The 12,405-nt window shown below is 42.9% G+C and overlaps 1 protein-coding gene across 1 annotated transcript in view; it reads right to left on the minus strand.

Annotated features, from left to right (window-relative positions):
- Positions 1–12,405, minus strand: part of LOC106592866 (ankyrin-2) — a 159,241-nt gene that overhangs the window by 65,494 nt on the left and 81,342 nt on the right. Inside the window, 8 exon segments of the mRNA XM_045723110.1 lie at positions 123–189; positions 320–446; positions 6,576–6,651; positions 6,984–7,082; positions 8,392–8,490; positions 8,849–8,947; positions 9,075–9,173; positions 10,043–10,240. Coding sequence (XP_045579066.1) covers positions 123–189; positions 320–446; positions 6,576–6,651; positions 6,984–7,082; positions 8,392–8,490; positions 8,849–8,947; positions 9,075–9,173; positions 10,043–10,240 — 864 coding nt within the window.

Consider the following 12,405-nt stretch of genomic DNA (forward strand, 5'->3'; position numbering starts at 1 on the left):
AGGTGTATACAGGTGTGTAGAGGTGTGTAGAGATGTATACAGGTGTGTAGAGGTGTGAAGAGGTGTGTAGAGGTGTGTACAGGTGTGTAGAGGTGTGTAAAGGTGTGTAAATCTGTAATGACCTGGTGGCTGGTGATCATGTCTTCAATTAGGACTCCATCTCTCTGGTGGACAGGGGTCTGATGAGACCTGGAGACATAGATAGTATTATACACATCAACACAGTGAGTGAGTGTGTGTGTGTGTGTGTGTGTGTGTGTGTGTGTGTGTGTGTGTGTGTGTGTGTGTGTGTGTGTGTGTGTGTGTGTGAATGTATCACCTGTCCAGGTTGTGGCTCATGTAGTTGAATCCGTCCAGGTATTGTCCAGGTAGAGAGTCGTCTCCCAGCTCCCTCAGGTCCTCAGCTCTCAGGTACTCTCCTCCATCACCTGTCATAGTGTCCTCACCTGGGGGAGGAGGGGAGAAGGGGGAGGAGGGGGAGGAGGGGAGAATGGGGAGAGGAGGGGGAGGAGGGGAGAAGGGGAGAGTAGGGGGAGAGGAGGGGAGAATGGGGAGAGGAGGGGGAGGAGGGGAGAAGGGGAGGGGAGGAGGAGACAGGAGGGGAGAATGGGGAGAGGAGGGGGAGGCGGGGAGAAGGGGAGGGGGAGGAGGAGACAGGAGGGGAGAATGGGGAGAGGAGGGGGAGGAGGGGAGAAGGGGAGAGTAGGGGGAGAGGAGGGGAGAATGGGGAGAGGAGGGGGAGGAGGGGAGAAGGGGAGGGGGAGGAGGAGACAGGAGGGGAGAATGGGGAGAGGAGGGGAGGAGGGGAGAAGGGGAGGGGGAGGAGGAGACAGGAGGGGAGAATGGGGAGAGGAGGGGGAGGAGGGGAGAAGGGGAGAGTAGGGGGAGAGGAGGGGAGAATGGGGAGAGGAGGGGGAGGAGGGGAGAAGGGGAGGGGAGGAGGAGACAGGAGGGGAGAATGGGGAGAGGAGGGGGAGGAGGGGAGAAGGGGAGGGGAAGGAGGAGAGAGGAGGGGAGAATGGGGAGAGGAGGGGGAGGAGGGGAGAAGGGGAGAGTAGGGGGAGAGGAGGGGAGAATGGGGAGAGGAGGGGGAGGAGGGGAGAAGGGGAGGGGAGGAGAAGACAGGAGGGGAGAATGGGGAGAGGAGGGGGAGGAGGGGAGAAGGGGAGAGTGGGGGAGAGGAGGGGATAATGGGGAGAGGAGGGGGAGGAGGGGAGAAGGGGAGGGGGAGGAGAAGACAGGAGGGGAGAAGGGGAGAGGAGGGGAGAGGGGGGGTAAAAATAGAAAGAGTTAAAAGGTGAAGTCTATAGAGCTATAGCTATAGAATCCCCCCAGAATGTATTATAGATGTGATCATGTTATTCTAGAACACAGAGCTATAGAACCCCCCCAGAATGTATTATAGATGTGATCATGTTATTCTAGAACACAGCGCTATAGAATCCCCCCAGAATGTATTATAGATGTGATCATGTTATTCTAGAACACAGAGCTATAGAATCCCCCCAGAATGTATTATAGATGTGATAATGTTATTCTAGAACACAGAGCTATAGAATCCCCCAGAATGTATTATAGATGTGATAATGTTATTCTAGAACACAGAGCTATAGAATCCCCCCAGAATGTATTATAGATGTGATCATGTTATTCTAGAACACAGAGCTATAGAATCCCCCCAGAATGTATTATAGATGTGATCATGTTATTCTAGAACACAGAGCTATAGAATCCCCCAGAATGTATTACAGATGTGATCATGTTATTCTAGAACACAGAGCTATAGAATCCCCCCAGAATGTATTATAGATGTGATCATGTTATTCTAGAACACATAGCTATAGAACCCCCCAGAATGTATTATAGATGTGATCATGTTATTCTAGAACACAGAGCTATAGAATCCCCCCAGAATGTATTATAGATGTGATCATGTTATTCTAGAACACAGAGCTATAGAACCCCCCCAGAATGTATTATAGATGTGATCATGTTATTCTAGAACACAGAGCTATAGAATCCCCCCAGAATGTATTATAGATGTGATCATGTTATTCTAGAACACATAGCTATAGAACCCCCCCAGAATGTATTATAGATGTGATCATGTTATTCTAGAACACAGAGCTATAGAATCCCCCCCAGAATGTATTATAGATGTGATCATGTTATTCTAGAACACAGAGCTATAGAATCCCCCCAGAATGTATTATAGATGTGATCATGTTATTCTAGAACACAGAGCTATAGAATCCCCCCAGAATGTATTATAGATGTGATCATGTTATTCTAGAACACATAGCTATAGAATCCCCCCAGAATGTATTATAGATGTGATCATGTTATTCTAGAACACAGAGCTATAGAATCCCCCCAGAATGTATTATAGATGTGATCATGTTATTCTAGAACACATAGCTATAGAATCCCCCCAGAATGTATTATAGATGTGATCATGTTATTCTAGAACACAGAGCTATAGAATCCCCCCAGAATGTATTATAGATGTGATCATGTTATTCTAGAACACAGAGCTATAGAATCCCCCCAGAATGTATTATAGATGTGATAATGTTATTCTAGAACACAGAGCTATAGAATCCCCCCAGAATGTATTATAGATGTGATCATGTTATTCTAGAACACAGAGCTATAGAATCCCCCCAGAATGTATTATAGATGTGATCATGTTATTCTAGAACACATAGCTATAGAATCCCCCCAGAATGTATTATAGATGTGATCATGTTATTCTAGAACACAGAGCTATAGAATCCCCCCAGAATGTATTATAGATGTGATCATGTTATTCTAGAACACATAGCTATAGAATCCCCCCAGAATGTATTATAGATGTGATAATGTTATTCTAGAACACATAGCTATAGACTCCCCCCAGAATGTATTATAGATGTGATCATGTTATTCTAGAACACAGAGCTATAGAATCCCCCCAGAATCTATCATAGATGTGATAATGTTATTCTAGAACACAGAGCTATAGAATCCCCCCAGAATGTATTATAGATGTGATCATGTTATTCTAGAACACAGAGCTATAGAATCCCCCAGAATGTATTATAGATGTGATCATGTTATTCTAGAACACATAGCTATAGAATCCCCCCAGAATGTATTATAGATGTGATCATGTTATTCTAGAACACAGAGCTATAGAATCCCCCCCAGAATGTATTATAGATGTGATCATGTTATTCTAGAACACATAGCTATAGAATCCCCCCCAGAATGTATTATAGATGTGATCATGTTATTCTAGAACACAGAGCTATAGAATCCCCCCAGAATGTATTATAGATGTGATCATGTTATTCTAGAACACATAGCTATAGAACCCCCCCAGAATGTATTATAGATGTGATAATGTTATTCTAGAACACATAGCTATAGAATCCCCCCAGAATGTATTATAGATGTGATCATGTTATTCTAGAACACAGAGCTATAGAATCCCCCCAGAATGTATTATAGATGTGATCATGTTATTCTAGAACACAGAGCTATAGAATCCCCCCAGAATGTATTATAGATGTGATCATGTTATTCTAGAACACAGAGCTATAGAATCCCCCCAGAATGTATTATAGATGTGATAATGTTATTCTAGAACACAGAGCTATAGAATCCCCCCAGAATGTATTATAGATGTGATCATGTTATTCTAGAACACAGAGCTATAGAACCCCCCCAGAATGTATTATAGATGTGATCATGTTATTCTAGAACACATAGCTATAGAATCCCCCCAGAATGTATTATAGATGTGTTCATGTTATTCTAGAACACATAGCTATAGAATCCCCCCAGAATGTATTATAGATGTGATCATGTTATTCTAGAACACAGAGCTATAGAATCCCCCCAGAATGTATTATAGATGTGATCATGTTATTCTAGAACACAGAGCTATAGAATCCCCCCAGAATGTATTATAGATGTGATAATGTTATTCTAGAACACAGAGCTATAGAACCCCCCAGAATGTATTATAGATGTGATCATGTTATTCTAGAACACAGAGCTATAGAACCCCCCAGAATGTATTATAGATGTGATCATGTTATTCTAGAACACATAGCTATAGAACCCCCCCAGAATGTATTATAGATGTGATCATGTTATTCTAGAACACATAGCTCTAGAATCCCCCCAGAATGTATTATAGATGTGATCATGTTATTCTAGAACACATAGCTATAGAATCCCCCCAGAATGTATTATAGATGTGATCATGTTATTCTAGAACACATAGCTATAGAATCCCCCCAGAATGTATTATAGATGTGATCATGTTATTCTAGAACACAGCGCTATAGAATCCCCCGCAGAATGTATTATAGATGTGATCATGTTATTCTAGAACACATAGCTATAGAACCCCCCAGAATGTATTATAGATGTGATCATGTTATTCTAGAACACAGAGCTATAGAATCCCCCCAGAATGTATTATAGATGTGATCATGTTATTCTAGAACACATAGATATAGAATCCCCCCAGAATGTATTATAGATGTGATCATGTTATTCTAGAACACATAGCTATAGAATCCCCCCAGAATGTATTATAGATGTGATCATGTTATTCTAGAACACATAGATATAGAATCCCCCCAGAATGTATTATAGATGTGATAATGTTATTCTAGAACACATAGATATAGAATCCCCCCAGAATGTATTATAGATGTGATCATGTTATTCTAGAACACATAGCTATAGAACCCCCCCCAGAATGTATTATAGATGTGATCATGTTATTCTAGAACACAGAGCTATAGAATCCCCCCAGAATGTATTATAGATGTGATCATGTTATTCTAGAACACAGAGCTATAGAACCCCCCCAGAATGTATTATAGATGTGATAATGTTATTCTAGAACACAGAGCTATAGAATCCCCCCAGAATGTATTATAGATGTGTTCATGTTATTCTAGAACACAGAGCTATAGAATCCCCCCAGAATGTATTATAGATGTGATCATGTTATTCTAGAACACAGAGCTGTAGAATCCCCCCAGAATGTATTATAGATGTGATAATGTTATTCTAGAACACAGCGCTATAGAATCCCCCCAGAATGTATTATAGATGTGTTCATGTTATTCTAGAACACATAGCTATGTGCTTTTTGTTGTCTGTGACAAAAAAAAAGATGACATTCTATATTTAGCTGATATGGGAGAGAATACATTGAAGCAGCATATCGAACCAGGATAAGGTTGTAGGTTACACTGGCAACTAACACAAATATTTACCAGGGCATATTATTGAATTATAAATTATGATTATTTAACCTGGAGATGTTGGGAACTAAAAGGATAGCTTCTTTGCTTTCACAACAAATGAGAAGACAACAAGAAACCCCAAGAATCTACAGAGGTATTTTGTTTAGAATGAATAACTAGTGATAACAGGTTATTGTGAAATGATACAACCTCTCTGTGACCGAAACATGTTCTATTAGCTGATAAGGGAATGAATTCAAACTGGGATAATGTTTTAGGTTACACTGACAAGTATAACAATATTTGCCAGGGCATATTTAAACATTTTTAAAAATCTGATTATTTCACTGGCTTAATAGTACTAGCGAGGGAAGGCGACTTCCTTGTTTGCACAAAATGAAAAGACAAAAATACTAAACTTTGCTATCGCCCACCTACATTACACACAACACATTATATTATTATCCACAACACACTGTTGCAAACACGAGAACTACATTACCCACAACACACTGCCGAAAGCACCAGAATATTCCAAAACTGCATGAAGTCATGTCAAAATCCAGTGGGCAGAACCAGTTTCAGAACCAGTTTCAGAACCAGTTTCAGACTACAGTAACATGGATCTTAACGTGTTGTAATTCACCCTCCTTTGCTGTGAATTACCTGCTGCTTTCTTGAGATTTATTTTAGTTGTATTTATATATTACTATATCTCTGTTAGTGTTCTCCTCTAAAAAGTGTGTTTATCTGTAAAGCCTACTGTCTGTATCAATCACAGTATTTATTAATATATTATCTCTGTTAAGTGTTCACCTCTAAAAAGTGTGTTTATCTGTAAAGCCTACTGTCTGTATCAATCACAGTATTTATTAATATATTATCTCTGTTAAGTGTTCTCCTCTAAAAAGTGTGTTTGTCTGTAAAGCCTACTGTCTGTATCAATCACAGTATTTATTTATATATTATCTCTGTTAAGTGTTCTCCTCTAAAAAGTGTGTTTGTCTGTAAAGCCTACTGTCTGTATCAATCACAGTATTTATTTATATATTATCTCTGTTAAGTGTTCTCCTCTAAAAAGTGTGTTTGTCTGTAAAGCCTACTGTCTGTATCAATCACAGTATTTATTAATATATTATCTCTGTTAAGTGTTCACCTCTAAAAAGTGTGTTTATCTGTAAAGCCTACTGTCTGTATCAATCACAGTATTTATTAATATATTATCTCTGTTAAGTGTTCACCTCTAAAAAGTGTGTTTGTCTGTAAAGCCTACTGTCTGTATCAATCACAGTATGTATTCGTATGTAATCAGAAGGAACTCACCCTCCTCATCGGAAACGTCCAGTATCTCCGTCATCGTCTCTGGAACATTCATCTTGTGTTTCTCTGATGTCACCGTCTATCAGCACAGGGATTCCGGCCAATCACAACCAGGGAAAAACAGAAAGAGAACAAGGATTCAGCCCATTAGAACCAGAGGGTTGTAACCATAGAAATACAAAAATGATATTCTGTGTTTGTTTTGTTGTTCTTGTGAAAGTGTGACGTAACGGACGGAAACAAACTGGTACTGTGGTGACAGACAGAGGAGAGTGTTGGTCCCTACACACTGATCTAACGTCAGTTTGACATTTTCCCTGCTAAATGGTTAAGGTTAGGATATGAGAAGGGGTAAGCTGATCTGTGGTTAAGGGGAAACTTCTACCTGGAAGCATCACGGGGGTCACATACCGTTGTCGTGGTGATGACCTCTTCTGTGACGACCTTCAGAGTGTCAACGACAGATATGTAACCCAGACGCCTGGCAATGGACAGAGCAGTGTTCCCATTCTGACCGAGAGAGAGAAAGAGAGAGAGGGGTAGAGAGAGGGGGAGGATAATGAGGGAGAGAGAGTGTGAGAGAGAGAGGGAGGAAGGATAGAGAGTGCGAGAAAGAGGGTGGAGGGAGAGAGAATGAGAGAGTGTGTAAAAGCGGGAGAGGGAGAGTGTGAGAGAGAGAGGGAGGAAGGATAGAGAGTGCGAGAAAGAGGGTGGAGGGAGAGAGAATGAGAGAGTGTGTAAAAGCGGGAGAGGGAGAGTGTGAGAGAGAGAGGGAGGAAGGATAGAGAGTGCGAGAAAGAGGGTGGAGGGAGAGAGAATGAGAGAGTGTGTAAAAGCGGGAGAGGGAGAGTGTGAGAGAGAGAGGGAGGAAGGATAGAGAGTGCGAGAAAGAGGGTGGAGGGAGAGAGAATGAGAGAGTGTGTAAAAGCGGGAGAGGGAGAGTGTGAGAGAGAGAGGGAGGAAGGATAGAGAGTGCGAGAAAGAGGGTGGAGGGAGAGAGAATGAGAGAGTGTGTAAAAGCGGGAGAGGGAGAGTGTGAGAGAGAGAGGGAGGAAGGATAGAGAGTGCGAGAAAGAGGGTGGAGGGAGAGAGAATGAGAGAGTGTGTAAAAGCGGGAGAGGGAGAGTGTGAGAGAGAGAGGGAGGAAGGATAGAGAGTGCGAGAAAGAGGGTGGAGGGAGAGAGAATGAGAGAGTGTGTAAAAGCGGGAGAGGGAGAGTGTGAGAGAGAGAGGGAGGAAGGATAGAGAGTGCGAGAAAGAGGGTGGAGGGAGAGAGAATGAGAGAGTGTGTAAAAGCGGGAGAGGGAGAGTGTGAGAGAGAGAGGGAGGAAGGATAGAGAGTGCGAGAAAGAGGGTGGAGGGAGAGAGAATGAGAGAGTGTGTAAAAGCGGGAGAGGGAGAGTGTGAGAGAGAGAGGGAGGAAGGATAGAGAGTGCGAGAAAGAGGGTGGAGGGAGAGAGAATGAGAGAGTGTGTAAAAGCGGGAGAGGGAGAGTGTGAGAGAGAGAGGGACGGAAGGAGGGAGAGAGAATCAAACATCTAATCAAACAATGTGTGTGTGTGTGTGTGTGTGTGTGTGTGTGTGTGTGTGTGTGTGTGTGTGTGTGTGTGTGTGTGTGTGTGTGTGTGTGTGTGTGTGTGTGTGTGTGTGTGTGTGTGTGTGTGTTCTTACCACAGTGGTAGTGTTGGGTGTTGCTCCATGCTGTAACAGGATGTTGATGATGTGTGTGTGTGTGTTTGTGTTCTTACCACAGTGGTAGTGTTGGGTGTTGCTCCATGCTGTAACAGGATGTTGATGATGTGTGTGTGTGTGTTCTTACCACAGTGGTAGTGTTGGGTGTTGCTCCATGCTGTAACAGGATGTTGATGATGTGTGTGTGGCCCTGCTGTGCTGCCTGGTGAAGAGGTGTGTAACCGTTCTGGAGACACAGACAGTTTTAAATATTGACATCAAACACACATTATACATACATATTATACACACACACACACACACACACACACACACACACACACACACACACACACACACACACACACACACACACACACACACACACACACACACAGACAAACAGACAGTTGGGTTTTAAATATTAAATCCTAACAGTCACCAACTGTCACTAACTGACCGTCTGCTACTGGAGCGGTACCTTACCCGTTCTAATATTAATCTGACAGTCTGCTACTGGAGCGGTACCTTACCCGTTCTAATATTAATCTGACAGTCTGCTACTGGAGCGGTACCTTACCCGTTCTAATATTAAACTCTTGTACCTTGGTTTTGGCGTTGACACCGGCGCCCTGCTGCAAGAGGAAGTTGACCATCTTTGCGTTTCCATAGTGACAGGCAACTATGAGAGGAGTGTAGCCGAGCTGAGGAAGATGAGAGAAAGACCTTAGGAAAAAGAGTGTGGGTGTGTGCGTGCGTGCGTGCGTGTGTGTGTGTGTGTGTGTGTGTGTGTGTTTGTGTGTGTGTGTTTGTGCGTGTGTGTGTGTTTACCTTGGTTTGCTGGTCCAGGTTAGCATCACGTTTGGCCAGAACTTCTGCTGCATTCACTCTGTCCTCCTGGGCCGTGAGGTGGAGCGGTGTCAGACCACTCTGAGAGGGAGAGAGAGAGATACAGAGAGAGAGAGATTTAGAGAGAGGGGAGAGAGAGAGATTTAGAGAGAGGGGAGAGAGAGAGATTTAGAGAGAGGGGAGAGAGAGATACAGAGAGAGAGAGAGATTTAGAGAGAGGCGAGAGAGAGAGAGAGAGAGATTTAGAGAGAGGGGAGAGAGAGAGATACAGAGAGAGAGAGAGATGTAGAGAGAGGAGAGAGAGATTTAGAGAGAGAGAGAGAGAGAGAGAGAGAGATTTAGAGAGAGGGAGAGAGAGAGAGAGAGAGAGAGATTTAGAGAGAGGGGAGAGAGAGATACAGAGAGAGAGATTTAGAGAGAGGGGAGAGAGAGAGATACAGAGAGAAAGACATTTAGAGAGAGGGGAGAGAGATAGAGATACAGAGAGAGAGATTTAGAGAGAGGGGAGAGAGAGATGGAGGGGGAGAGAGAGGGAGAGTTGGAGAGAGCGATGGGAGGGAGAGAGAGAGAGAGTTACAAAGAGAGATGGGAGGGGGGGAGAGAGAGAGATGGATGGGGAGAGAGAGGGAGAGTTAGAGAGAGAGATGGGAGGAGAGAGAGGGAGAGTTAGAGTTGGAGAGAGATGGGAGGGAGAGAGAGGGAGAGTTGGAGAGAGAGATGAGATGGAGAGGGGAGAGAGAGGAAGAGTTGGAGAGAGAGATGGAGAGTTGGAGAGAGAGAGAGATGGGAAGGAGAGAGAGATGGAGAGGGGAGAGAGAGGGAGAGTTGGAAAGAGAGATGGGAAGGAGAGAGATGGGAGAGAATGTAATGTGTATGCCTAACGAGGGCATTTTTGGATGTGTGGAACAACTCCTCTAAGTGTGTGCTTGTGTGAGTCTCTGTCCCCCTACCTTAGTGGGAGTGTTGACGTGTGCCCCCTTGCCCAGCAGCAGGCTGGTCATATCGCTGTGCCCCTCCTGTGAGGCCAGGTGTAGAGGGGTGACCCCCTGTTTGGTTAGGACGTTGGTCTCCGCTCCGTACTGCAGCAGAGACGAGGCAATGGACGTCTGGTTCTTCTTGGCCGCGATGTGGAGTGGGGTGTATCCGTTCTGAGAGCAGAGAGGATTGTGGGTAGGAGGAATATGTCAAGTGTTTGTTTGAAATACTATCAGAGAAGATACTTCAACAAGAAACACCAGGTTCTGAGATGAGGAGTTCATTAAATATGATTTATTTTAATGGGTCCTGGTCAACAGTAGTGTTATATAGGGGACAGTATTATGTCCTGGTCAACAGTAGTGTTATATAGGGGACAGTATTATGTCCTGGTCAACAGTAGTGTTATATAGGGGACAGTATTATGTCCTGGTCAACAGTAGTGTTATATAGGGGACAGTATTATGGGTCAACAGTAGTGTTATATAGGGGACAGAATTATGGGTCAACAGTAGTGTTATATAGGGGATAGTATTATGTCCTGGTCAACAGTAGTCTTATATAGGGGATAGTATTATGTCCTGGTCAACAGTAGTGTTATATAGGGGACAGTATTATGTCCTGGTCAACAGTAGTGTTATATAGGGGACAGTATTATGGGTCAACAGTAGTGTTATATAGGGGATAGTATTATGGGTCAACAGTAGTGTTATATAGGGGACAGTATTATGTCCTGGTCAACAGTAGTGTTATATAGGGGACAGTATTATGAGTCAACAGTAGTGTTATATAGGGGACAGTATTATGTCCTGGTCAACAGTAGTGTTATATAGGGGACAGTATTATGGGTCAACAGTAGTGTTATATAGGGGACAGTATTATGTCCTGGTCAACAGTAGTGTTATATAGGGGACAGTATTATGGGTCAACAGTAGTGTTATATAGGGGATAGTATTATGTCCTGGTCAACAGTAGTGTTATATAGGGGATAGTAATATGTCCTGGTCAACAGTAGTGTTATATAGGGGACAGTATTTTGTCCTGGTCCACAGTAGTGTTATATAGGGGACAGTATTATGGGTCAACAGTAGTGTTATATAGGGGACAGTATTATGAGTCAACAGTAGTGTTATATAGGGGACAGTATTATGTCCTGGTCAACAGTAGTGTTATATAGGGGACAGTATTATGGGTCAAGAGTAGTGTTATATAGGGGACAGTATTATGGGTCAACAGTAGTGTTATATAGGGGACAGTATTATGGGTCAACAGTAGTGTTATATAGGGGACAGTATTATGGGTCAACAGTAGTGTTGTATAGGGGACAGTATTATGTCCTGGTCAACAGTAGTGTTATATAGGGGACAGTATTATGTCCTGGTCAACAGTAGTGTTATATAGGGGACAGTATTATGGGTCAACAGTAGTGTTATATAGGGGACAGTATTATGTCCTGGTCAACAGTAGTGTTATATAGGGGACAGTATTATGGGTCAACAGTAGTGTTATATGGGGGACAGTATTATGGGTCAACAGTAGTGTTATATAGGGCACAGTATTATGTCCTGGTCAACAGTAGTGTTATATAGGGGACAGTATTATGGGTCAACAGTAGTGTTATATAGGGGATAGTATTATGTCCTGGTCAACAGTAGTGTTATATAGGGGGTAGTATTATGTCCTGGTCAACAGTAGTGTTATATAGGGGACAGTATTATGGGTCAACAGTAGTGTTATATAGGGGACAGTATTATGGGTCAACAGTAGTGTTATATAGGGGACAGTATTATGTCCTGGTCAACAGTAGTGTTATATAGGGGACAGTATTATGTCCTGGTCAACAATAGTGTTATATAGGGGACAGTATTATGTCCTGGTCAACAGTTGTGTTATATAGGGGACAGTATTATGTCCTGGTCAACAGTAGTGTTATATAGGGGACAGTATTATGGGTCAACAGTAGTGTTATATAGGGGACAGTATTATGGGTCAACAGTAGTGTTATATAGGGGACAGTATTATGTCCTGGTCCACAGTAGTGTTATATAGGGGACAGTATTATGGGTCAACAGTAGTGTTATATAGGGGACAGTATTATGGGTCAACAGTAGTGTTATATAGGGGGCAGTATTATGTCCTGGTCAATAGTAGTGTTATATAGGGGACAGTATTATGGGTCAACAGTAGTGTTATATAGGGGACAGTATTATGGGTCAACAGTAGTGTTATATAGGGGATAGTATTATGTCCTGGTCAACAGTAGTGTTGTATAGGGGACAGTATTATGTCCTGGTCAACAGTAGTGTTATATAGGGGACAGTATTATGGGTCAACAGTA

The sequence above is a fragment of the Salmo salar genome, chromosome ssa08, assembly GCF_905237065.1.
Source record: "Salmo salar chromosome ssa08, Ssal_v3.1, whole genome shotgun sequence".
Taxonomy (NCBI): domain Eukaryota; kingdom Metazoa; phylum Chordata; class Actinopteri; order Salmoniformes; family Salmonidae; genus Salmo; species Salmo salar.